This window comes from Mytilus galloprovincialis, chromosome 6, assembly GCF_965363235.1.
Source record: "Mytilus galloprovincialis chromosome 6, xbMytGall1.hap1.1, whole genome shotgun sequence".
NCBI classification, from domain to species: domain Eukaryota; kingdom Metazoa; phylum Mollusca; class Bivalvia; order Mytilida; family Mytilidae; genus Mytilus; species Mytilus galloprovincialis.
Window position 1 is genome coordinate 53,200,874 of NC_134843.1, and position 25,684 is coordinate 53,226,557.

At 31.9% G+C, this 25,684-nt stretch overlaps 2 protein-coding genes and 1 long non-coding RNA gene across 3 annotated transcripts; 1 reads left to right on the forward strand and 2 right to left on the reverse strand.

The window, feature by feature from the left end:
• Positions 1-1,715: 1,715 nt before the first annotated feature.
• Positions 1,716-12,427, reverse strand: LOC143078612 (uncharacterized). The gene is made up of 6 exons (XM_076253466.1): positions 12,412-12,427; positions 11,937-12,120; positions 8,893-10,438; positions 5,795-5,920; positions 4,443-4,610; positions 1,716-2,908 (listed from the first exon to the last, which is right to left on the reverse strand). Exons 1-4 carry the CDS (start codon positions 12,425-12,427, stop codon positions 5,834-5,836), a joined length of 1,833 nt encoding a protein of 610 aa, XP_076109581.1. The 3' UTR covers positions 1,716-2,908; positions 4,443-4,610; positions 5,795-5,833.
• A 1,754-nt stretch (positions 12,428-14,181) lies between these two features.
• On the reverse strand, positions 14,182-15,852 carry LOC143079878 (uncharacterized). Its single transcript, XM_076255505.1, has one exon. It carries the CDS (start codon positions 15,472-15,474, stop codon positions 14,395-14,397), a length of 1,080 nt encoding a protein of 359 aa, XP_076111620.1. The 5' UTR covers positions 15,475-15,852; the 3' UTR covers positions 14,182-14,394.
• An 865-nt stretch (positions 15,853-16,717) lies between these two features.
• LOC143079879 (uncharacterized) lies at positions 16,718-20,914 on the forward strand. Its single transcript, XR_012979520.1, has 3 exons — positions 16,718-16,866; positions 18,913-19,111; positions 20,525-20,914. It is a non-coding gene; the product is annotated as an uncharacterized LOC143079879 (long non-coding RNA).
• Positions 20,915-25,684: the final 4,770 nt, after the last annotated feature.

Consider the following 25,684-nt stretch of genomic DNA (forward strand, 5'->3'; position numbering starts at 1 on the left):
TCCTGAGTGCACTTTGTATGTCCTGAGTGCACTCAGGAGGTCCTGAGCGGTTGTTTAGACGTACCCGAAGAATAAATCATTTCCTGAACCTAAAATACATTTATCTGTAATTAAAGAAAATTCGCCTAAAACATTCTCTCATATATTTAAACAATTAATTGTAAAATAATTAATTCAACGTCGGACTTTCTGTCTGTTTACTAATACTTTTCTTGTTCAGTTTAGTTTATACCCATAATAGATGAACGGAAATAAGTACTTTTTAGGAAAATTTACAACTCAAATTTTCAAAAACAAAATTCTACACTTTTTACCTGGATGTTTTTCTCTGTCTCGAAGCCGCAACCTTTGACCCCGTATCAAACGTAGCGACCAACACCTCACATGACGTATTCTCGATGTTGAGGTATTGACAATATACAATCACATTTATCAATCACATTTATCAATATACAGCAAGTAAGTAATTTGGTGTTGAATGCCAGTAGATCAGAATTTGTTAATTGAACTTTACCTGTTTAAGGGGCACTAGCTGCCAAATTCATGTTCTTCATCGATTTTAATAAAATTCACATAACGTGTATATAGTGTTGAATTGTTTATTAAAATGTTGCGCACAATCTTGGCTGATATGCATAAAACCATTATATTTCATGACACTGCATGAAAAAGAAATTGACTTATCGCATAATACCAGAACCAGAGACATATATATTGTATCTAATATCTCTGCCAGAACTAAAAAATAAACTACAGTAAGTCCACATACACATAAGAGGGTATGGATGTGAATTAACAGAATAGAGAACAAAGGACAAAGAAAAAAAAAGGAGTAAAGAAAGAGAATAATGGAAAAAAGTGTAAGTTATTAAATATAACTAAAACAAGAATGTGTCCCCAGTACACGGATGCCCCACTCGCACTATCATTTTCTATGTTCAGTGGACCGTGAAATTGGGGTAAGAACTCTAATTTGACATTAAAATTAGAAAGATCATACCATAAGGAACATATATACTAAGTTTCAGGTTGATTGGACTTCAACTTCATCAAAAACTACCTCGACCAAAAACTTTAACCTGAAACAGGACGAACGAACGGACGAACGAACGGAGGCACAGACCAGAAAACATAATGCCCCTCTACTATCGTAGGTGGGACATAAAAAGAAGACAGAAAAAAAGACACCCCTCCGAGACGAGCCTTACATGCACTGTTATTACCCAAGGTTAAGGTTCCGCTAAAGTCAAAATTAACTTATTTTTCAAAACCAAAGTTCCAACTGATTTAAGAACTATATACCATATTATATACATCAAAATTTGCGGAATTAAGTTGTGAATCACTTAATCATAAAACTTGAGCCAAAAAATGATTGTGTAGTAAGAACTTTGCAATTTTATCCATCATTGTTTTTAAAAAATCTGGACATTAACTGACTACTCTATTTTCCTTAAAAATGAAGCATTATTATCCTTAAATCTGCATCTAGGGCAAGCTGGGGCTTCATATTAAAAATAATGTATAATAAAATAGGTATACATCTATAAAGCATGATAGGCAAATTCAAAATGAGAAGCCATTTTTTCCATGTGGGAACTACTTTCATCATGTTCATAAAAAGTATGGAGGACCACACCTGTAAAGATACTATTGGACATACACATACCATTTTCAACATACAGATAGCATGGCATTAAAATTATAACAAATTCAGTGCTAAAAATATTTATTATAATAAATTTCACTTAATTCAATAACAGGATGTAAAAATATATCATATCACAAGTAAAAAAGGGGGGATTGACTACCCATAAGGTAAAATTTATGTTAGATCAAATACATCTATTCTCTGGTTCTCTCTTTTTTTCTTAGATAGAAAATTGAACATTGAGTTTTGATCTGTACTTTTTCAGTTTCCTCTCCTGAATAAATGGAAGAATTAAAAAAAAAAAAACATTACTATCTTTTTCTTCAATGAATAAAAATAAAAACATAAATTCATTTTTTCAAATTAGTTCAACAAGTTTTCAGACTGATTTAAATTTTGTTTGCAAGGCTATATAGAAATGAGGGATACCCATATATTTTTTGGAATCCTGGTTATCAAAACAGAAAGGAAAAAATATACATGTAGAGTGACATACAGGTACAAGATTGTAATGGAAAAGAAAAATTCACTCCAAGTAATATATATAAAGTAAAAGCAGTAAATCAGTATTATATTTTCATCATGCTCTGATTTTTTAAAAAACCCAAAAATATCAAATCAATAACTTTACTTTCTTTCTCTTTCTCTTTCTCTTTCTCTTTCTCTAGAATCATTCTGAAAGTTTATATTTGATTTTATAAAGTCAGCAGTTTTTAAAATTTGGACAATGAAAAAGAATGACATAAGTATAATGTCAAAGTAATGTTGCATTTCTTTTGATGGTCAATGTATAGAAAAAACTTGGCATACATGCACTACTTATGAATTCAAATGGAGCAGTACTAAATGAAATCAATCATACACATTTTTGAGTACAAAGGACCATGCAGTGAAATATGAATTGAAAAGTTGTGACTTTGAATACCAACCAACCAGTCTACAGCACACGTTGATGACTAATACTTCATATAGCTAAGGTTGTTTACAAGGTAATAGAAAACTCAATATATACACAGTTTTTAGTGTTCACAATATCAAAAACATTGCTGTTATTATAAAAGCAACAAATCTTAGAATTACACAACTTATATCAGTAATTTTCTGTTTTTCTTAATCTAGATTGATGTGCTGTCTCTTAGATTTTCAGACATGTTTACTGTTCATGTTTCTACTAAAATATCATGATCTATAGTAAATCTTTATATGGAATATCCACCATGTTGTTGTCTCTTTTCCTTTCTAAGCATGAAAAATTTTCTGAAACAGAAAGTAAAGCAGCTGTAGTGAATAATTTCGGTGTAAAACAGTACTTTCTTATCACAAAAAAATTAGCTTATAGAACATTTACATTAGTATCTTTTTTAGTACATGTATTTAAATTTAAAAAGCTGTGATTGGTTTACATATATATATATGGTATGGGCAATATGTAATATTTTTTAAATAAAAAACAAACAAAGTACATTTGTTCATGTGTAAATAATAACATTACAAAAAAATGTATATGTATGTTTCACTTTAATACGTTTTTCTGATTGGCTTACTGCACATCACATGTTATTCCTTAAGAAATTGCATTACTCAATAAAACTTTTCATTCATGATAACACGAGGTCCCATAAAAAGTGCACAGGTGATTTAAATAAAAAAATGATAAAATTTGTGTTTTCATGATTCTAGGTTAAACAAGAATGTGTCCCCAGTACACGAATGCCCCACTCGCACTATCATTTTCTATGTTCAGTGGACCGTGAAATTGGGGTAAACCCTCTAATTTGGCATTAAAATTAAAAAGATCATATCATAGGGAACATGTATACTAAGTTTGAAGTCGATTGGACTTTAACTTCATCAAAAACTACCTTGACCAAAAACTTTAACCCGAAGCGGGACAGACGGACGAACGAATGTACAGACAAACGAACAGACGGACGGACGAACGAACAGACCAGAAAATATAATGCCCCTTTACTATCGTAGGTGGGGCATAAAAATGTAATTATAAGTATTGAATGCTTCTTTTTGTAACTTCATAGGGTTGTTAAAGCGTTGACCGTGCCCACATTTTAAGAATGAAGCGCTTATGCGCTTCATACAAAATGTACTTCAGTTAACACTTTTACACCCCAATGAAGTTACAAAAAGAAGTGTTCAATTCTTAAATAAAGCGAGTTAGCTTGTTTGCAAGGAAAATGAAAAACGGTTCCAATTATTCAAGAGACATTTGAATTTTGTTTAGCAAGCATGAAGAATCTAACAGCTTGTACAAAAAAACTCCTTTATTTTCAAAAGAGAACTTTCATGTATAAACTAACATCTTTGAACCCTAATCCATTCATCAAATCAATGAGCAACTACACTGTATCAACTGCTCATTATACTATATTGTTATAACATTAACATGTTATGAATTTTAAGAGGAAAAAAGAAAGAAGTAATTATTATCAAACTGCATACAATAATCCAAATGGGGTACATGTATAATTGTCTCAATGTGATATAGATTTTATATAAAATTAACAGTGCAAAACAATTTCAGCTAAAGTGAACAGATGTATTGAAATGTCCATAATTTTGGTTGATTTGTTACTACATTTCTTTATCATGTTTATTAGAAAGTTTTCAAGAAACTTCTCTGGTTTAGTTTAATGTATCTCTAGATGTTTTTTTTCCCCCAATATTTTCACTCTTGAATCAAAAATATCTACTTATATATACATATAGCTACTGTGGTCATATGGTTATATGCATATATCCAAAATAAACAATTATATTATTTTTTTACCCATACCTGCTTTGTAGACAAATTCTTTATATTCTATAAATAAGACTGTAAACCAATAATACACCAAAACATCACTTAGCAGCAACAATTATTCCTCAATTGCTATTAAATAAATACGTCAATCATTTACTCTAACAACTCATTTGATACACAAGGTATAAAGTAGGGTACTACCTGAAAAGAAAAAAGGTGTATATACAATGAAAAACAATGTATGGCAGTTCATACCTGTAGTTCTTTATTCAACATTGTAAATTTGGTATGTGAAATAACTTTAGCACATGCTTCAAGTGAAAAATCAGGCATGGCTGGGAATTTTCATGATACTACAACTGTACTAGTATTAAAAAAAATACAAAAACATAATTTGTTTTGCTCTATCTGTACATGTACAAATGTAACTTGGTTTTGACAGACTTTCACCGAATGAGTACTACATGTATATCAGACCTATTTAACTTACTGGTATGTCAGGGTTATCAGCTGTTCATAATTAATTTAAGAAAGGTACTCAATACTGCTTTTACAATTAATCATCTATATGGCTTTGTAATCATTAAATTTATTGTTCTTCACAACTGGTCCTGTCTTCAGGACCTGAACTGTAATAGATTTATCAACTGAGCGAAATGACATGTGTCACTTTTGAAGCAGGACAAGCTCAATCTTCTGGAGGACCAGATGTCACCCTTGGTTTTTATAGTTTGTATTGACCGAGCTTTAGTTTTGAGTGCTAATTTTTCAATCTGTTTCTAGTTTGTGCTTGTATCTTCTTGCCCCCCCCCCCCCCCCCCTTTGCCATCCTTTTGAGACTGTTACTTTTAGACTTGACACTGTTCTGTTACATATATCTGTATATGTTGTATTTTTTGTTTTTACTTACAGGCATACATATGTGTGCTTATTCTACTAAATCTATTTTGAAATGAACATGAATATTCTGAAAAAGGAAGTTCTATTTTAACCCTTTCCTCCATGAATTTTTTTTTTTACATATTAGATTCGCATAGGATTTTTTCAATAAAAAAAATCATCAGATTTAAAGTATTGATGCATTGTGAAAACAAATATTTCATCAATGAAATTCAATTCAGATATTCTCATGGATATCCTTTTCATATTGGATACAATTTTTTCTAAGCCTGATCCAGACATTTTGTAGTCCGAGCATTTCAACTGAGGTACTACACAGGCGTCAAAAGGCGTCATTATGGAGTAAAGGGGGTGGTGTCAAAAGGCGTCATTATGGAGGAAAAGGTTAACTTAATATGATTAAAAATATGTGCAAATGTAGCTCTTTGTCATGTCGACCAGATGTAGCTACTCCATGAGTCCATGTACTAACAATTTTGTATTACCTTTAATTTCAACTGTAAACTTTTGTAATGAGAATCAATTTAGGTGTTTACACATGTCTTTTTGCTGGCTCTTTTGCTGTTTTTTCTAGACGATTGCTGTTTAGCTTTAGATACCGGTGGTACGAACTGAAAAATCCATGATCAAAATTAACTAAATAAAAAGTTGAAAAAAAACAGTATAAAATTAGTGAACAATTCAGTGAACTTTATTATTGTCATGATCATGATGATGATGATGACTAGGTTATTCAGGCCTAAATTAAAATATTGTTTGTTTGCCCTTTTCCGACCCTATGTTTTGAAACAGGGTAGGTAGGTAGGTAAAATATTTTATTTTTCTTTCCCAAAAAATAACTTAGCTCGGTCCATTTTTTGTCATGGGTAGGCAGGTAGGTATAATATTTTATTTTATAGATACAAAATCTGCATGATGTCATTTTTGTCTGTATTGCTTTTGTTTAAGTATGCTTTTGCTAATAAGTTTCTAGGACTATTAGTATAATAGTCCCAAGTTTTGAAAAAAAAATATCATGTAGAATGTGAAGTTAATTCATATGCACTACAACTTTTGTTCAAATTTCAAAATATAGGGCTGTGCGGCATATTTTAAACGTTTACATACCTGGAATTTTAAAGAATTTTAACTAGCACTAATAGTACTCTGTACCTTGAACGCTTACTTCAAGGTTCAAACCTAAAGTTTTTCTGTAAGCAGGTAAGAAATAACTTTGTTCTGGTAAAATATGTCCGGGCATAAATACATTGTACATTACTAGTAGAAAAAGTCCCTAGAGTGTTTAAATTTTTGTGTGTGCCTGTGTTTCCAATAAAAATGCTACAAGACTTGAAACTCAATTGTCACGTATTTTACACCGCATTTATAAATGATCTGTATGGAAAAACTTGGCGATTTTACTGCCAAATATTCTCCCCTTTACAGACCTTTGGTTCATGTCAGATATAAATCAGAATATATCAATGCTGGTCGAAGGCATCATTAACATAATCATCCTAATCTACGGACCACCAAAGGCCATCCCTACATAGGATACAAAGTCTGTTTACAAAATATTTTGTACACACGTTGATAATTTAGTATTGGACGAACTTTTTTTGAATGAACCCTGCTCTTCATGTATAAAGACCCAGAGTAACGTTTTCAAAGCTTTTAACATCGATTTCAAACAAATTTGTGCTTTGAAACTCCAAATGCAAGTGTTCATTCATGTCAAACGCTCATGTGATACTAAACGGACTAGACCTTATACAGGAAAGATAAAACCTGAGAATTCCGGTAAAAAAGTTTTGAGCGGGAAATACAAATATAAGATTTTTGGTAGGAACAAAAAATTAAAATAAAATAAAATCTTGCTGGTAAACATAAATAAAAGATTTTCAGGCGGAACAAATTTATAGGGTCGGTCGGTAAAGGGCAAACAAACAATATTTTAATTTAAGCCTCATGGTCAATAACTTTGTTTATTGTATAGCAATATAATATTTCCCACAGAAAGTAACCAAAAGTTAGCGTGCAATAAATTCTAACATGTCTAATATTGCACTAGTGCAATAAGTCTTCAAAATTCATGACGTCACCAACAATCAAATCTTAGTTTAAACCAGTTTTCACTTTTAAATATTATATTGCTATACAATAAAAGGGTTATTGCATGAATATTGTGGAATATTGTCCCTCGTAGAACATACAATGTATATTGCACTCGCAAGCTTGTGCAATATAAAATTCTACTCGGGACAATATTCCCCAATATTCATGCAATAACCCTATATTATGTGTAGTTGTTAGTATTAGAAGTATGACAGTCAGACTACATGGACTACATTCATGTGACATATGTATATATAAAAGTTCTTAGACTGAGAGCTACATTTTCAGGATTCTTAAATGTTAATATTCATATACAGGAACAGTCAGAGCTCAGACATAAATAAGTCTATATCTGCTTTCGACTCACATAGGTTTAAACATGAAGGTTTCAAGATTTGTCTCCCTTGAAATTAAGACAAATTATGACTCCTATAAGTCGAATTGTGTTAAGCAATAAATATTTGACCTGAATAAAAAAATTGCAAATATTGACTCCTTCAAGTCAATAAGTTACCAAAATTGGTCAACTTCAAGACCCACACATATTTATAAAAAGGTCATGCATCTAAATCAAATAATGAAAACATTGAAAGACAATGCTTTGTCTTCTAAAGAAAAATATGAATGAGAGTCTAAAAAATCGGAGATAATGTTAATTAACCTTACAATGCAACCACCTGAAACCACACTTAATGAGGTAAAACATCTGTGTTTAGTGAGGATGTTCAATTAGATAATTAAATATAGATAGCTCAAGTCCTTGTGAACTCTCAGACAGGTTTTTGCTGTCATAGGTGGGGTACTTAGGCCACCAAGTAAAATTAAGTTTTTTCAACAACATAAATAGACCTAAACAAGTCTGTCATTTTCTGACTTAGATAAGTCTAAAATTGAAAACACATTTTTATAATAAATACATGTTTTAACTTCTTTAAGTCAAAAACAAAAATCGACTTGTTTATGTCTGAGCTCTGACTGAGGAAGATGACTACATCAGCTGTACATGTATCTTTATAGTTAACTGCATAGTTACCTATGAGTCTGCATTAACAAAAATAAGTTATTAATCCGGAAACTAAATTTTAAATATCAAAACCTGTCCCTATCTATGTTTATATAAAATTTTCTACATTTTAACTTTTCTGAATCAGTATTTACCATGTTAACATTGGACTATTAGCTAACAATGCAGACTGACCTCCATGTAATACATGTATATGCTTTACTTCGAAAAATCCACAAATGTTGAATTGGAAAATCTGTATAGTGTTAAAGTTAAATTCCCAATCTATCCAAGGGCCTGGAAAGAAGCAGTGACAGCTTTGCTCAATCTTGAAGGCTGTATGGTGACCTTTTATCACATAAAATTGAGAATTTCTGTGTCTTTTGGTTTCTGATGAAGAATGGTCTCATTATCAATCATACCACATCTTCTTAATTTACCTGTACTAAATATACATTTTAATGCTACTTTATCTCTGGAACTTACCCAAACTCCCGGTTCTCTAATGCCAGGGCTCTTCCCTTCTCTAGGGCAAGCAAGTTCTGGTAGAATAGCAGAATGGTAGAAGGCGGTTAATTTTGGTAACATAACATTGTTCCATAAATTGAGGTCACGTTGGATTCTGTGAATAAATAACTGATAGGGATTTATTGTTCGTACAACAAAGTCCAGCCAGTGAAAATTTCCAACATTTAACAATCCTTGGCACTGATAATAATAATCGTGATTTTGTTTTAGAAATAGTTTATCTTGGCGTATCTCTAAACAAAAGTTTTTATTTGCTGCGGCTTGAAATAAATTTATAGGTTTTGAGTGGACAAGATTTTTCACTTCCAATAATCCCTTTTCACCATTACCAACAATAACAATGCCATCAGGGCTACCAGCAAGAAACTTATGTTCATTGTTGATAATTAGACCACTTGATTCTACCGTTAAAATAACATTTTCTTCCGCTTTCTTCAGTCTATATTCCTCGATAGTACTACGTTCGTGCAGAAGTCCATTTTTTGTGTGAAAAGTTCCCCGAAACTTTGAGTACAACAGGTTTTTAACTAAATTCTTTACCAATATAGATGGTCTTCTTCGGATGATTTTTCCAAAATTTGAACATGTTATGCGTTTTTTCCTTTCAGAATGCCAGTTATCAGATTGAGATTGTTTAATTGTTGCAGATGCTATTTCTTTGATTTTAATTTCAGAAATATTAATATGTTTTTCCAGAAAGTCACTTTGCAGTACAGCTAGATCTGTAACAGGAATATCCTCTGTTACACCAATAGCCTCTGGTCCATAAGATCTTCTAGCCTTTTTGGAACAACTAATCGTTAATGATCTCATCTTTCTCTTCCAACGCTTTTGGTGTGTATCATATTTAGCCTTATATCTAGTGCTGTTGGCTAGCCTTATATTACTACGTTTAAAATGTCGTGTGAAAAAAAATCCTGGTTGGGTAGCTGTTGTTTTTTGCCATACTTTAGGAGACCACTCTGGCCCAAAGTTCATTCGCAATCCTCCACCAAAGCACCTCCCATGCCATGAACCTCTATTACATAAGTTATACAACTTTCCTCCGTCAAACTTACACCGTATGTGCATCCAAGATTCTGCAAGATTGGTGGTGTTGTTACCCAATAAACGATCAGCCTTTTCACTTATTCGAGACAATAAAGTACAGACATCTTGGATGATGTACTGTTCAACATCACTGTAAATTATGTGAGTACCTTTACGTGTTTCCTCTTGTGCCTCAATGGATGTTCCCTCAGTCCACAGTTTTATTTGGTCTTCAAATATATCTGAACTTTCATCTTGATCTTGTAGAGAAGTCAGTATACTGTCATTTGAGGTTGTGCTGGATGATAACTTTGCTTTGCAAAAGTCAGAACAATTACTGTGTTTTCCAAACACATGGTGGACTGAATTTATAATATCATGACGAAGATTTCTTACTGCTTCAGTTTTTTCTACACCCTTTTCCTTTACTTCCTTTGCTCTCATTCTGATTGCACATCTTACAGCACTGACTAACCTACAATTAATAATATGACAGGATTAATATTAATGCAAACAATGTTTCATCCGTAAATTATGATTTCCCAATGTACAATGTACTAATGGAGACATACATGTACATTTAATATATCATAAATTTAATTTCAATGAGGTGGTATCCATATGGTATCTGAAAAAAATAATAACTTGCAAATAACCCGCTATTAAGGCTAGAGCTAAAATGCATGCAATAGAAAAGGGGGGTATACAAAAAAAAGTCATGCAAGCACCCATATTCAAACAACTTCATTGATGGTTCCTTCACGAAATCCTAATTCACTATATATATATAGCAGTAGAAAGAATATAATATATACTTGTACTTCATTTTGTGGGGTATTATAATAATAAAAGAGAGTGTGTTTTATTATGTTTAAAAGCAATCTTCAGAGTATCATATGTATGGTGTGTGGTTAGATATTTAAGTTTGAAATTGTTAAACAAATCATGCACAAACAAAAAAATACATTCACTTATTTTAAACTAAAGTTATTATCAGGAAACCAATGTGTTTTTCAGACGATGATGAGGACGACGACATCATACCATCCAAAATAAAACTTTCTCTTGTATATAAAACAACTTATTAAGATTAAGCATGAAATGTAATTCAGTGCCAAATTCTTCGTGAATGTTAGTCTGCCTACTCTGATATATACATATATGCATGCAATACTAGATCAGGACTATATCTCATACTCCTACAAATATTGTTGTAATTGCAAGTTCAGACTTTAAACTTGATCCAAGTCAGAAGACCTTAATATTTAGCTATATATATATATAGGTAAGTGACCTAATTTTGGGTTAGAAGGTTTCATATTCTGTCAGATAAATCAGCATGCATGAGTATATAATTTTGTGTTAAAGTAATTGAATTTTGACCTCAGACCTAAAACTAAACAAAGGTGTGAGCTGAGGATGAAGGTAAATTGTAGTAGAATACACTTTAAAAATCTCTCTTCCCCAATTAACATCAACAGCTATTAACATGTGAAGGAATATATTATAGGGCAAGCCACAATCTGTATGTATAAGCCTGTCAACTGTAATTCTATCTTTATTGTTTATTGCTGTGTTACATATTTGCTTTTTGTAAGTTTTTTTTACATAAATAAGGCAGTTGATTTTTTGTTTGAATTGTTTTAAAGTTGTTATTACAAGGTCTTTACTAAGTAACTATGTGGTATGGGCATTGCTCATGGTTGAAGGTCATACAGTGACCTATAGTTTGTAATTCCTGTGTCATTTGGTCTATTGTGAAGAGTCACAAGTCTCATTGGTAATGTTGGCAATCATATATCTTCTTTTTTATAAGTGTAAATCATGTAAATTGAACATTATCAATATACACAGTGAATTTGTTCATGACCAGAGAGAAAAAAAAATTTTGCTTTCTGTTCATACATATATTCATATGTTTATTTTTTTAATACTAAGAGCATTTGTAATGTGTTGTTCTTACAGTGACTAACCTTATTCTAACATTCTTTGTCAAATTATGTCTTCCCTTGTAAATAGGGTTATCTGCAACCAGTTTCTCCAGATTAGACCTATAACACTTGCAAATGTGATTTGCACATTCTTCTTTGGTGACATATCTACCCCATACTGGAACTTGCTCACGGATGTTTGAAAAAACAGAGGAATCTCCATCTCCTGAAAAATATAGTACATTCTAATTATCATTCACCTAATTTGAGTATTCAGTGAAAGAAAGCAAAATGTATTACACAAAATATACAAACCTATTGATTAACACTGCATCAGAAAATAGTATTCTGACCTTAGTTTTTTGGTTACATGCCACCAAATTTTTTCTCTCTTCACTTTTATTTTCTATTTAATATATTTCCCTTAAACAGCTTTATTTATTTCAAATGTCCAAATATTCTCATTATCTATAAGGTAATGTTCAGCCAAATACATTTTGTAATATGCTAGTATGACCGTGAGACCATGACATACTGTGCGGATGGGTACATGTACATGTATATGTTTTCCTGATAATGGTATTTGTAGAAAAAATTTAATTTCCTTGGCCTAAGGCTAATTCTCGACTCCTAGGAGTCGAGATTAAGAATTGAACGATGGACAGATAGTGCGTGAATTTTTCTTGCTTTCTGATTGGAAGATATTACGAGACGTGAATAATCAAAGTTTATTGATTGGTTAGGACAATCCAAACCAAGTAAATGTCCTTCAATCCCGTAGAGTATCGGATTTGTCCTCTCTATTTTAGCAATTAGATTTTACACAGGTAACCTTTATCTATAAATAGTCGAATCTTCTGGAGTAAACAACAACGTTAAACGATAATAATTCAAAGCGTGTGACCTCACGTGTGTGGTAAAATTTGCTGATTGATGCACGTGGCTATTATAGTACATTTTTGTAAATAGTAAATTAATCTGCAAAGCGAGAGCACTTTCCATTTTCATCAGCTAAGAGTCGAATAGCCTTTTTGAAAGGCTAACGCTTGTACAATGTTCATGATGTTGAAAAGGAAAACAAGAATTCTCATGATCAGTAATTGAATATATAATCTGCTTTTTTGCAGTAAAGATATTATGAAGAAAGATGTAAAACATGGGAATCACTGTTTATAGCTTACAAATTTATACAGTACATTGCGGTATAATATATATACATGTACTAGTAATACTTTTTATAACAAATTTTTCATACACATAAATAATTATGCCCCACCTACGATAGTAGAGGGGCATTATGCATAGGCAGATCCAGGGGGGCCCTGGGTGGCCCGGGCCCCCCCCCTTTCGTGGGAAAAATTTGGTTGCTTATATAGGGAATTATTGAAGCATGACTGGAGCGGGCCCCCCCTTAGGTCAGTCAGCGGGCCCCCCCTTAGGAAAAGTTCTGGATCCGCCACTGTTATTTTTTCTGGTCTGTGCCTCCGTTCGTCCGTTCATTCGTTCGTCCGTTCGTTCGTCCCACTTCAGGTTAAAGTTTTTTGGTCAAGGTAGTTTTTCATGAAGTTAAAGTCCAATCTACTTGAAACTTAGTACACATGTTCCCCATGATATGACCTTTCTAATTTTAATGCCAAATTATAGTTTTGACCCCAATTTCATGGTCAACTGAACATAGAAAATGAAAGGGCGAAGTTCAGGTTAAAGTTTTTGGTCAAGGTAGTTTTTCAAGTTAGAGATTTTCTCGCTACATTGAAGACCTGTTGGTGACCTTCTGCTGTTGCTTTTTTCTATGGTCGGGTTTTTGTCTCTTTGGCACATTCCCCATTTCCATTCTCAATTTTATTTGATGAAGTTAAAGTCACAACTACTTGAAACTTAGTACACATGTTCCCCATGATATGATCTTTCTAATTTTAATGCCAAATTATAGTTTTGACCCCAATTTCACGGTCCACTGAACATGGAAAATTATAGTGCAAGTGGGGTATTCGTGTACAATGGACACATTCTTGTTCATTGTGATTTGCTTCATATCAATTTCAGTATTATTTTTATCATTTTTATTGTAACAAGACTGTTCAATATGTACATTAATAATTAAGAGAGTTTTAAAATCCACCATAAATCAGTTGTACAGGTTGAAAGGTGTATTCCTAAACACTCTTTTAATGTGATTGATAAAAAATTGGATACAAATATAGTATAAATTTCTGTCATCAAAAATTTGTTGACAATGTATAAGTCAGATAATTAATATTAAAAGTTTTTTTTTACAGTTGTAAATTACAATAAGTCTTTCATTTGATCAATCATGACACCCTTTAGTGTGTTGTACAGTTAAACAAATAGAAAAACCTTAAAAGATATACATTATGTACATCATCTTAGACATATTACCATTGCTGAAATGCCAGTTGTCATGGTTGTGCAAAACCTGTTTAACAGGTTTTTCTGTTTTTGTTTTTTTTTACTGTTTCTTAGTACATGTATATAGATTTTATTTGCACTTGCACTTACCAATAACCCTCATATAACGTAAACCATGTTTGCTTTCAGCCTGTTTAAATCCCTCAATAATAATGTCTGATTCCATGGACTGGCTATCATGATTCCAGTTTTTAAAGCAAGAATGTGGCTTCACGGATTCTTGTCTACTTTCAGCTGAATTGCAGATATAACAATACCTGTTACGCACACCAATATGTAATAGTTTTTTTGTCTCTTTCCCTATTATGATAGCCACACCCCCAAGAGCATTATAACTGTGTTTGTGAGTTCTCTTGGACCATCCTCCATCCATAATCACAGTAATTGATGGTATCTCATTGTGAAAATCCCCTTTCTCAATAGCTATTTGGCGCTCTTCTTGACCAGCTTCTATCATACTCTGGTCAAGAATACTACTCCACCACTTTCCTATATCATGTTCAATGGCTGAAAATGTTGGTTGTGAAATACCAGGTGAATTAAGTGTACTCAAAATTTCATTCAAATGGGAAGGACCATTTCCAGTGGCAATACTCCCCCATACAGCTCTAACATTGACATCATATCTCCTGCTTTCTGGTAGTTTAGGACTTGTTCCAAAATCAAATTTCTTATTGCAACCCTTACACTGCACAGATAAAACACTTGCTAAACCTAGAGATCTAATTTCAGTCTGCAAACTCAAGGGTGATTCACCAATTGAAGCTATATGTATGGCCTTCAAACACTGACATGCATGCATTGTGATGGAAGTTACATGTGATTGCAAGCATTCTAGATTAATAATACGATATCCATTTTCACTTGTGTCCAACACCTTTCGAATCTTAAGTTTAATAGGTGGCCTAACAGTACAACCAGTGTCATCAAAGAGTGTATGTGATATAAAAACAGGCTTCTTATCAATTGTCTTATTTGGAACAGTTTTCTTAATTCTCTTGACACATAAAGAAATATTTCTAGACTTTGAAGATGTGATACGCTTAACAATCTTGTATTTTGGTCTTCCTGTATATTTATTACTGCGTAACCGCTTATTAATGCCTACAGATTTCCCAAATATTCTCGAAGATTTCTTTTTACTACCCATACTGAAGTTTCACATGTGCATGTATAACTAAAATCAAGTGGAGACAATTCAAATTATCTCCCTTCGATTTTTATATGGATAATATAGAGGATTTCACTTGGGGCCCTCCATATAATTTCGTGTTGGAAACATAGGGTTTTAACTACTAATTTTTAGTAACTGTATGCATATATAACTATTATTTAGGTTGTTTATCATCTCATTTTCGTTGAATAGTAAAAATAATGTAGTTTTGAAAAATGTTTTTTTCAAAACATTACCTCATGGCTGACACGACAGATCAGTTGAATTATTTGGTTTTAATCGTCAGATCTTGTGGCGATCTTTGATACAACATAATTTAAGGGTTAGAACCAACTAAATTGACAAGTATGTGTTTGTATTACCTGTAAAAATCTGTATTTCTTCTGATAATTGGTCTGTTTACGTCTTCGCGGTCAAAGATCAGCTGAATAACTTAAAACCGGAAATCGTCGCATCAAAAGTTATCGGTAGCAAAAGTAATAAACAAAGATGTTTCATGAACGAAAAATATCCCCCAAAACATTGAAAACTATTTGTTGATAAAAATAAACTAAAAATTAAAAAAAAAAAACTTTCAATGTTCAAGTAAAATAAAAATACGAAAGTGCGCAATAATCTACTTTCACTTTCACTTTCCACCAGCATCGAAAACAGATAACAGTGGTCAGAATAAATCCAAAATATGTCCTCACACTACCCAAAAAGTGCACGTATTAAATGCTAGTCGCTGGTTACATATCACATGTGTATTTAACAACAAAGGAAAATTATAATTTCTTATTCGATCTCTCGTATGAAAACGAAATTGTAGCATACCGTGATCTTCCAAAATGGCGTGGTCAACAACAGGGAGACACGAAGGGAAAATCAACACATCTCTTCAAATTCGCATATTTAGTTAAAAAGAGTGTCCGCTTGCCCTCAATAGAAAACTTGAGAAACAGCAAATGCGTATTATATAATGTAAAATCATTCTTGTAAAGGTGTGTATTTTTTGGAAATTTTACATTTTATTTTCAAATAAAATCGAAGCTTACACTACTTCTATAAGTAGCCACAAGTCAAAAACATGACAGACAGAAAGTCTATTTAAACCTTTGAAAGTGTGTAAAATTTCTAGGTCATGTTCCACATACTTAAGGAATATTTGCTTGGTGTTTGTCTTCCTATTTATTACTGAAATTTGACTTTAGCGGAACCTTAATTTTACGGCGGCTCATTTTATTTTGGCTTAGAAATAAACATAATTGACAAGTTTCCTTCCCCTGCATTCTCGATCCCACATGTAAATAGCACGGTGATTTCAAAAAGACATTGATACATCATTACAACACTTGCCGTCAGTATTTGAATATATTGATTAAGAAGGTATAGAAGATTAATGCACGCACACTATTATCCACCACTGGCCTAAATAGTTAGTCCGCAAACAACGAGGGTCATAAAAACCCAGCACTTTGAACACAGCCACACAGCCACCGGCATGGTGTGAACAGAGACATATATATGTGTATATATGTCTCTGGTGTGAATCTGAAAGCTTCCCACTATCCATTTCTACCCATAGAAAACTTTTGCCTTTCATTTATCAAAAATGAAATATGTTGATATTAATGGTATATAAGAATTATTGGGGAATTCAAACCATTCCTATTGTAAGTGATAAAACTAAATTTATATCAGGGTGATTGAAATGAGGAAAAAAAAGGGGGAATCAGGAGTTCAGGGCCCCCTGTTTGGGAAAAGAATTGGTTGATTATATATAGAATCACTGAGTCATGGCAGGAGCAGGCCCCTCTTAGGCAGTCGGTGGGCCCCACTTATGAAAAGTTCTGGATCCACCACTGACACTGTGGTCATGGTGGTCTTCAGTTGTATTATCTTTTAAAAAAAAAATTACACCTGTATAGTGAATATTCTTTAGTGTAAAGCAAGGGAAAATACTGTGAACTATCTGTGCATTGGGGCTTATTAAAAGGTATTTCGGGGGGAAGAAAGAAGGGAAGGTGAGTCCATGGGAGGTAATCCCCACCCCTTTCAATTTGAGAATATGCTATTATCTTGTAAACGGTCCAGATCCCCATCCCTAAACCATATATATTCTTGAATGGGACGATAAAACAAATCAAATGAAATTAAAAGGAGGTCTTTGGGGGTTACCCCACTCTGTTCAATTTGAGAATGTGCTATTATCTTGCGAACGATCCAGATCCCCACCCCTAAACCATATATATTCTTGTCGGGGACAATAAAATTAATAATGAAATAAAATAAAAGTGAAGTCCCACCCCCTCTAGTTTGAAAACTTGTAAACGGTCAAGATCCCCACCCCTAAACCATATTTATATATTCTTGTATAGAACAATAAAACAAATCAAAGGAAATATAGGGAGAGTCCATGGGGTTCACCCCACCCCCACATGTTTGAGAAACTTTTAAATGGTTGAGATCCCCTGTCATCCAGTGGTTAGGTGGAAAAATTTTAGGATCCCTGATCCCCACCGTCAAACCATATATATTCTTGTATGAGACAATAAAACAAATCAAATGAATATAGGATCATCCCCTTTGTCTTGGGTTGGGAACCCCCTTTTTAAAATGGCTGGATCCGCCCCGGCATACCATCTAGCTAGCTATAAAGGCTTTAACAATATGAAATCAAACAAGGAAATTAACAGTGTAGGCAACTGTTTTGAATTTAAAAAAAAGTCTTTTACATATATATAACAATGTTAAATTTTTTGTGCATTTATTTTTGCTTATCGTATTTTCAATAATAGACAAAATTGCATGATTGAATATTGTAATTAAGAAAAATCAGCATACATGATATAAAATGGGAAGTGGAAACTGGGAATTTGACAAAGAGACAACAACCCAATCAAAGAGCAGACAACGGCCGAAGGTCACCTATGGGTCTTCAATGCAGTGAGAAAAATTCGGCACTGGTCTTCAGCTCATAAATATGTATCAGAAATGAAAACGAGATACAGCTTTCAGTTGTATTAATAAAAACCTCACAATAAGTTCTGAATATCAGAATATACAGTATTGCAAGATTCTCTCAAAATGTACACATAGAGCTGAAAAACTGTCAGTGACTGTAAAATTAATCATGCTTACATTAAAGTCCATGGAGTCCATCTTAATATGCATACTCTCGTACAAAGGAATATAAGTATGCAATAGACATCAAGTTTTCAAAAATAAGAGTATCTATGCCATTAATTTACGACAAGATCTTAATCAAGTAATAATTTCGGTTTGTTTAAATATTTCGGAGGTTAGTATGACCTCCTCTTTGGTGATGATGTTTTCGTTTTAAAGTTGGGAAAATTGTTTGTACATGTACCAACAAAAATAAAAACACAAATTCAATCTAGAATTATGTTTTTATCATTTTTTTATGTTTAGGTTGTCAGCAAGATGAAAAGGACAAGTACGCAGTTCAAAATTCAAAATGTGGATAAGTTGAGGTTCTAGGTCTTACCTTTGCAGATTTTCATATTTTGCATGAATGAATTCAAAGGTTATATGATGGACAGCAGAGAAAGAAAAAAACAACTTTTCAATTATCCTGCTCCTGGATAAATGTAAAACATCTTGTTTTTCGGTAAGTTTTATGCTCTGTTTTGATAGTGTTAGTGCATTCATCTTTCCAGTCTTTCCTCTAAATTGTAAGTTTTTGGTGAGTGTTCACCATGAATTTCAGTAAGTAACTTGTGGATTTACATGTATATACTCAAAATTTAGTACTAATATTAATGGGATTTTAGCATGACATCCTGCCAAATGCTTGTTAATCATGTTTATGTTCCAGAACAAACAAGTATTTGGACTGTACGCATACAGTCTGCCCAATTTTAAGAAGTTGGTCAAGTTTATTACAAACAAATGTACAGTACAGATCAACATAACTGAAATCTTTAATAGATTAATACAAAAAGTTTAATTGCAGTTAAAATAAAAACACAGGTTTGGTTGAGCTGGTACCAGACAGTACAAGTATACTTAAATGGTCTGACTGTACACATATGGTGGGACTGTAAGTTCTGGACCATAAAAGTAAGATCCGAATACTGATATGGTCTGGAACATTTATACATGTCTTAAAATTAATATCAAACACATTGGTGTTTTTGAACTTGGTAATAAGTTATGTGATAGAACTATAATGTTTTGGGATATCAAAATCAAAAATATCCCATTTTTACTTTTAATAAAGAAGAAGATTATTGATGTATGTTTAAATGTATATTAAAATGAGACAGCAAGCCAACAACACAACAAAAAAAAAGGATAAAACATACATATTTTGTTTGTATCAATGTTATAATTTCCAATATATGTTCAAGGTATTTTTTCATTGAAATAAAACACAAATTGAAATCTGTCTGAACTTCAAAAGCTTAAAGAAATATTGTTTCTGTTGTCTGCATTTTGTATAATATATTGCAAATTCTTGTGAATAATGGAATGTTATTATAGTTGTCTAAAGTTTTAACTTTTAACATTGATCTTTATACTGTAAAATTCATAAATTATTGCGTGCATTTATTATTGCGATTCTGTCATTTTAGACTTAAATGCGATTTAAAATTTTACGATTTTGAAAAATCCTGTTTAATCCATATAAAATATTTCATAATACGAATTTAAATTATTGCGTTTACAACTCCGTTGCATTTTTCGCAATAAAAAAAAACTTGCATTAATTCCGAATTTACAGTATATATATATATTATGTATATAACTTGGGAAAATACCCAAATTTTATAAAGAAGAATAAATTAATTGATTGTTATATGGTATTAGAATAGGAAGATGTGGTATATTGCTAATTTGACAACCCTCCATCAGAGACCAAAGGATGTAGGCCGTTAGCAACTGATGACACTGGACAACCTTTAACAATCAGTAAAATCCATACCGCATAGATATTTTTATTGAAAATCATATTATTGCTACATGTATGAAAACAATTTTGTATAATCCATTACTTTAGATTTTATTGGTTCTTTTTCAGAAGGATTGAAATTCACCACCTAAAATAAATGGAGAAAACATAGAAACAAGACCAGAATAAATTCAAAGAAAAAAGTTGGATCAGTTATTATTTTCATCACTCAGTCAATGATTTGAAGTTCTTTTAAATTCAAAAAAATATTGAAACCACAATAATGTCAAAGTTCTGTGCTGAATGTCCAAAAAGTGGACTATACCATCAAACAATGCTGGATGATAAGAAACTATTAATGTTTTGTGTTGAGGGATATTGTGAAAAAAATAGATTTACTTAAATAGCTACTAGTATGTTAAGCCTAACAATAGAGTTTTTATTGATTTCAAATGGCAAATAATTGTGTTTCAAGAAAGTATTCTATAATTCATGAATAAACATATATTGATACTTACATTATCTGCTTTGTTGTTTAAAAGTTTAGTTTTGAACAGTTAAAGAACAATATGCTAAATTAACATTTCCCAAGAAAAAAAGATATTCAATTAAAAAGATTCATCTTATAATAATTTACTACCAAATAGAATACATTGTAACATACACATTACTGTTTATTTATATCTATATATTTACAATTAGAATCCCATAGGATTTTAATTTGTCCCATGGGATATTAAAAATCCCATGGGATAATAAAAATCCCATGGGATTTTTTTTGTCCCATGGGACAACAAATATCCCATGGGACTACAATAATCCCATGGGACAAAAAAAAATCCCATGGGATTTAACCAAAATCCCATGGGATAATGGTAAATCCCATGGGATTTTGCCCTGTCCCATGGGATATTGAAAATCCCATGTTTTTATAATTCAAATTGCAAAATAAATATGAAAGTAACTGTAGAAAACCAATGAAATTATTGAATCCCATGTAATTCTGCACATTTTGGTTATATACATGATATTGTAGCTCTTGTTTGAGGCGGCGGCGGATTTGCAAATGAGTGTTTTGCAAATTAAAAGTGTCCAGTGTTTCAGGTTAAATGAAACCAATTTTCAGACATTTCAAGTATATTTAAATAATACTTTTATTATTAAAATAAATGGGAAGTGTTTCCAGATTTTTTTTGGGAAAAAAGATGAATTTATGAAGAATTCTGGTGCCATCTCATACTTTCAATTAGACCTGCTGAATTATTTATTTTCAATACATTGCAAGTCAGGTAATTTATTTTCAAACTACCGTAGAACAAACTATTTATTTATGTGATTATCAAGGCTGATTTATTTATTTTCGAAATCCTCCACCCCCACCCCCGCCCCCCCCCGCGCCACCCCTCCCCCAGAATAACAAATGGTCGTCCCCTAAGAAAGGGACCATGAAAACAGATGCATACAGCAATGAAACATATATATTTGTTTCTTTTTGTACTGCTTGTCTGTTATCTATATCAACCACACTTGCATTAAAATGCATTAGTATTTAATTAAAAACACATATTATACTAGATTATTTATCTACATATTCTTTAAGAACTTGAATAATTCTCATTAATCTTTTTTTAATAGCATTGTTTGTATTGTATTATGAAAATTATTGATGTTGTAATGTTTATACCTTTTGGGACCCATAATTGGAAATAAAATATCTTCTTCTTCTTTTATAGTACAAGTAAAGTGATTCAATCTAAGTATTCAAAAAGTTACACAGTAATGTATATATAATTGATCATATATATAATGATCTTCAGAGGACATAATTAACCCTATCAATTTTTCATCACATTTTATAGCTGATCAAAATTTTTAAATTTTAAGCTCATTTGATTTAAATGAGAATTTCTTCTTATATCTAGCTTAGGACATTTAAAGAGAAAATGAACTTCATCTTCGACTTCCAATGAGCATAATTTACATAATCTTTGATTTAATTGAATTCCAGAATGTCGACCTATTTCAATTTCAAGATCAAGGACATTTAATCGAAATTTGGTAATATTTTTCTTTTTCTGTAGTCCTCCAAAGATAAACAATTTTCAAAACTACCATTAATTATATGTCCTTAATTTTATTTCAATGATCTGGGTTAGGATAATCTTTAAATACTTGATCGTGCCAAATGTTTTTATATTTTTCTTTTAATAACTAAATTTTCTATAAGATTTCGTCTTTTTTATTGCTCAACATACAGTGATGCCCAACAAACTGAATAAAACATGAATGCAGCCAATCCAGCAAGATTTCTGGTTTTGATGGCACAAAAGAGACAGAAAATGAAGTTAGTTTTTATAAAAGACAATTAAAATGTGGGCCTTATAAAAATATACGAAAAGAGCCCAAATGAACAACAAAGAGTGCCGGATATATTGAATGCTACACATGTCTCGTTTAGTTTCCAATCTGTACATCAAGAAACAAGTCAAGAACAAACCCTTGCAACCGAAATACCCAAAAGAAATATATATTATAAAGGACAATTATACTATTTAATTATTGATGTAAAAAAGTGCAATAGTCCGGAATTAACACTGTCAAAAATAAATCCGATGATGTAATAGTTCTACAGGCACTACTAGTAACTGATTTTAATCAAACACAACAAAAACTTGCAGTCTCCAAGATTATCAGCATCGTTTTTACCAGTTTTATGTAGCTCAAAAAGCTCTTCAGTGAAAGTGTGACTTCAGACATGCATACCCTGATCGAAATGATCACAGGACATTTATTATGACACATTACGTCTTTTAAAAAATGATTTGCCAAGATACAACAGTTTAATCCTTATATCAAATATTTCCCCCAACTTTGTAAAATGACTAGTTATTATAAGTATGTATTTGTAACCTCTTGTGAAAACATGAAATGGACCCATAATACATGTGGCAAGTCTATCCCAAGGTACACGAGTTTACATACTACCTAAATGAGCCCTATTTTCTTTTTTTTTTCACTTTTTTCCAAACTTTATATAAGAGGGACAACTTTTTGTCAGTAACAATATATCAAATTATATATCAATCGTGACTATATAGGCTTTTCTACCTAACGAATATATTACGTTAGCTGTATTTGGCAAAAATTTTTGGAATTTTGGTCCTCAATGCTCGTCAAGTTCGTACTTCAGTTGGCCTTTTTTTTTTTTTTTTTTTTTAACTTTTTTTTTAACTTTTTTGGATGCGAACGTCACTGATGAGTCTATTGTAGACGAAATGCGCGTTTGGAGTAAGTATTATTTAATCCTGGTATCTATGATGAGTTTATCTAGTATCTAGATGGTTAAATTTAATTATCTCCGTCAACTCATCATAATTTAAAGTTTTTTTCTATTATCATTAGGATGTCCGACAGAAGAAAGACAATCAACTTAGGAAACCCCTTTCGGCTGAGTTAAAAATAAATCTATAACAGTTTTGTATAAAACTAAACATGTATTGGTTTTCCCGTTTTCAAGAATGGTTATGCATTAGCATTTTGGGGGCCCTTTATGCTGTTCGGTGTGAGCCTAGGCTCCTTGTTGAAGACCGTACCTTGACCTATAATTGTTTACTTTTATAAATTGTGGCTTGGGTGGAGAGATGTCTCATTAGCACTCATACCACATCTTCCTATATCTATATATTGTGCATTCTTTCAACTTTTTTAAAGACTTACACAGTGGCTAATCTTTAAACATTGAATTTCTTTTTTATACATTTTTCAGCTTTGCTTCTCTCTAAGTATTCATGTTTTACTAAATTAGAGGAAAAATGGTAAGTTCTAAATAATGAAAGCTAATAAACTTGCCAATGGACTAAATCATAAGTTAAAAATGTTCATTATACTATTCTACTTTAATATTGCAAAAATGTTCAGAAAAAATCAAAACATATCCTGACAAAAATTTAAAATAAACAGAAAACTTAAGAAGAAAATGCAAATATATAAATACAACAGCTAGTACCTGTTTATACAGTGTATAGTACTAGTATTTCAATTATTTCATGTTCGTTATCACGCTGTCTATCTATGCTACCTAAATACAGAAATGTAAAACCTTGTAAAGATATGTCAGATAGCTGTTTGTGGTCATCTCAGGGATAAGATAACTTCTTATGAATGGTCATTTATTTGTTTAGACTAATGTCCGACAATGTTTATCTAATTTTATGATAAAAGTTTTATGTTTGACACGGAAGAGTTGTCCCTGTCTCTTTCACAGCAGGATAGTGCTAACATTGATGATACCCAGTTCCCTTTTTTTGGAAGCATCATATTAATAGCTACCTTTATTCTTGTTTAAAAAGAGCGGAAGTCAGAAGGGGAAAGGACAAAACCATGGCACAAAAAAAAAAAAATTCCTCACGTTAGACTTTAAAAAGTCACAGGACAAAAAGTCACAATTCATTTTTTCTGAATATTTTCTTTGAATAAAAAACACTTTTTACTACAAAAATATTTTTGTATTTTTCTTGAACTATTGTATATAAACCAATATTGTAAACAAAATTTATCCAAAAAATATCAAATATGATCAAATAATTGTTAAAAAACAAAATGTCAACGTGGCTGTGTACTTAAATGGTTTCATTGTGCCAAGAAATACACCCTTTGCATGATTGAAATTAAATAAATCTTCATTTTTCAAGTTTAATGACACATTTCCTACTCTTTTATCTGAATGTATGTATTAAAAAGTAAATATTTCAAGATATTTCTCTTATATATTCTAATAATTGTCAACAGATTATTTGTGACTTTTTGTCCTGTGACTTTTTGTCCTACCAAATTTGTGACTTTATGTCCTGTGAATTTATGTCCTGTGACTTTCTGTCCGTTTACCTTTAATAACTGGGGCAGATCTCAGGTTTCCACATACGGCACTGGTCAGTCTTTTTTCTAATGAATGAATAAGTGGAAAGAAAAAAGATATAGTCGATATTTGCTTTACTTTTAATTAGTGTCATTGCTGAGAACTATAATAATGCTACTGGTATGTTCTACGGCGAAACAGAATATGGCTGGGATATAAGAATTGTCGCTTGAAAAAGAGGATAAATCGGGCGGAGTTGTCAATTGTCCATGTGACAGTTGTGTTCACGTGTATGGAGCGAGGCACCCTGCAGATGTTTCGCTTATTACACTTTTATATTTTAGTCATTATTGCCGTAATTGTTAAATTTACATACTCGCTCATTGTGCTAAACATGCTAATGATCATATATGTTCCAAATATTCCTATTATAC

What these genes read in the sequence shown, in the direction of transcription:
- LOC143078612 (XM_076253466.1), bottom strand. An exon ending in ACAAAGAATGTTAGAATAAG is followed by an intron (nt 10,439 to 11,936) that starts GTTAGTCACTGT and finishes TATTAATTGTAG; the next exon opens with GTTAGTCAGTGCTGTAAGAT. An exon ending in TTAGAGAACCGGGAGTTTGG is followed by an intron (nt 5,921 to 8,892) that starts GTAAGTTCCAGA and finishes TGGATTTTTCAG; the next exon opens with TTCGTACCACCGGTATCTAA.
- LOC143079878 (XM_076255505.1), bottom strand. Translation starts at nt 15,474, where the DNA reads ATGGGTAGTAAAAAGAAATCTTCGAGAATATTTGGGAAATCTGTAGGC.